Source organism: Olea europaea, unplaced genomic scaffold, assembly GCF_002742605.1.
Source record: "Olea europaea var. sylvestris unplaced genomic scaffold, O_europaea_v1 scaffold30815, whole genome shotgun sequence".
NCBI lineage: Eukaryota > Viridiplantae > Streptophyta > Magnoliopsida > Lamiales > Oleaceae > Olea > Olea europaea.
The window spans coordinates 1-1,337 of record NW_019249543.1 but is presented as its reverse complement, the minus strand read 5'-3'; the positions used below and the strand labels follow the sequence as shown (position 1 = coordinate 1,337).

At 34.1% G+C, this 1,337-nt stretch overlaps 1 protein-coding gene across 1 annotated transcript; it reads right to left on the bottom strand.

Moving 5' to 3' along the window:
- Positions 1-325: 325 nt before the first annotated feature.
- On the bottom strand, positions 326-1,068 carry LOC111385073 (DNA mismatch repair protein MSH1, mitochondrial-like; the record flags this gene model as incomplete). Its single annotated transcript, XM_023009438.1, has 3 exons — positions 326-456; positions 590-742; positions 1,000-1,068. Coding segments are annotated over 3 exons (324 nt in total), but the record flags the coding sequence as incomplete, so codon positions are not given.
- Between the last annotated feature and the right edge of the window lie 269 nt (positions 1,069-1,337).

Here is a 1,337-nt window from a genome sequence, read left to right as displayed (position 1 = left end):
TTTGGCTTATAAGAAGAAAGGAAAACTACATACGTGAAACCTATACATCCAAGACATTGTTCCCTGAATCAATCAAGAATATCGCCTTTAAAGCTACATATACATATATATAGGCCAACCAATCTGAAATAATGGAAGTATGAAAAATAGGATAATAAGGTGTCATCTGTACTATGCAACCCATGAAATCACACAAGATCACCTGAATGACATACACGTTTCACCTTCGTCAATGATAGCATCAGGATAACATTTTTTTGGTGTCGTTAAGACTTGTAAAATGTAATATCACTTAATTAAAATATTAAAATCAAGACAGAAAGTTTTGCAGCTAATCATGTAAACTTTAAGAGATTACCTCCCATTCCTCAAGCTAGTATCAATTCCCAGAAGATTAGAATATGTAAGCCTCTTGACCAGTAGAACAGAAGAAGGCTTTCTGCACATTTGAATTCGCTGAAATATAGAATCATACTCGTATAAGAATAGCATGAAATTGTTAACAAAACTGTGCCAACAATAAGCAGTGATTACACATTATATATTTTATATTGGAAAGTCAGCCAAATGCAGTAATGTATCATCTCACCTCCTTCCACCACATAATGTGAGCATAATCTTTCTCCTCCAGGACATTTTTCAATTGTTTCTGTTTCTTAGTAGTTCTGATATAATATTTTCTTTCCTTGACACGCAAAATGCGCTCGGACTGCCTAATACTGTTGGAAAGGAACAGCAAATGCTAGAGGTTAGACATTAATTCATTAAGATATTTCTAGGAAGGAAATAATTGAAAGCAAAGAACTGCCAAATATCCCATTGAAAGGTGATAAGAACAAAAGGAGGACTTAGCATATACCAAAACCGCATTTAATATAACAAAAAGAATAATTTTTCCTATAGCATAGGACATACCTTGGGTGAACTGTAAAACACACTTCTTCCTATGGGACAAATTTATTATTAACTTCTCATCTTCATGTACTATTTTTCAGTTACATGGCACGAAGCTAGATGATACATAAGATGGGGAACATAGCTTCTAAAATTTATGGTTACGACTCCATCCTTCTCCATGAAAGACACAGAATGAGAAGTACAAGAAATATGTCAAGAGCATCACAGATCACAAAGTTTACATAAACTGGAAAATGTCTCAGGCCCCAAGTAGGTGAGAGTTTCAAACTTTTCTTTTAAATACATGTCCCCATTCATTAATCCGGGCTTTTTTTTTTCACATAAAGAAGGTAGCGTACATTCTCTTTTAAATAGTCAACCATGGATAAATTTGTAAATAAATTACTCCATATTCCATGAGGCCACCAATTTCCACCGAC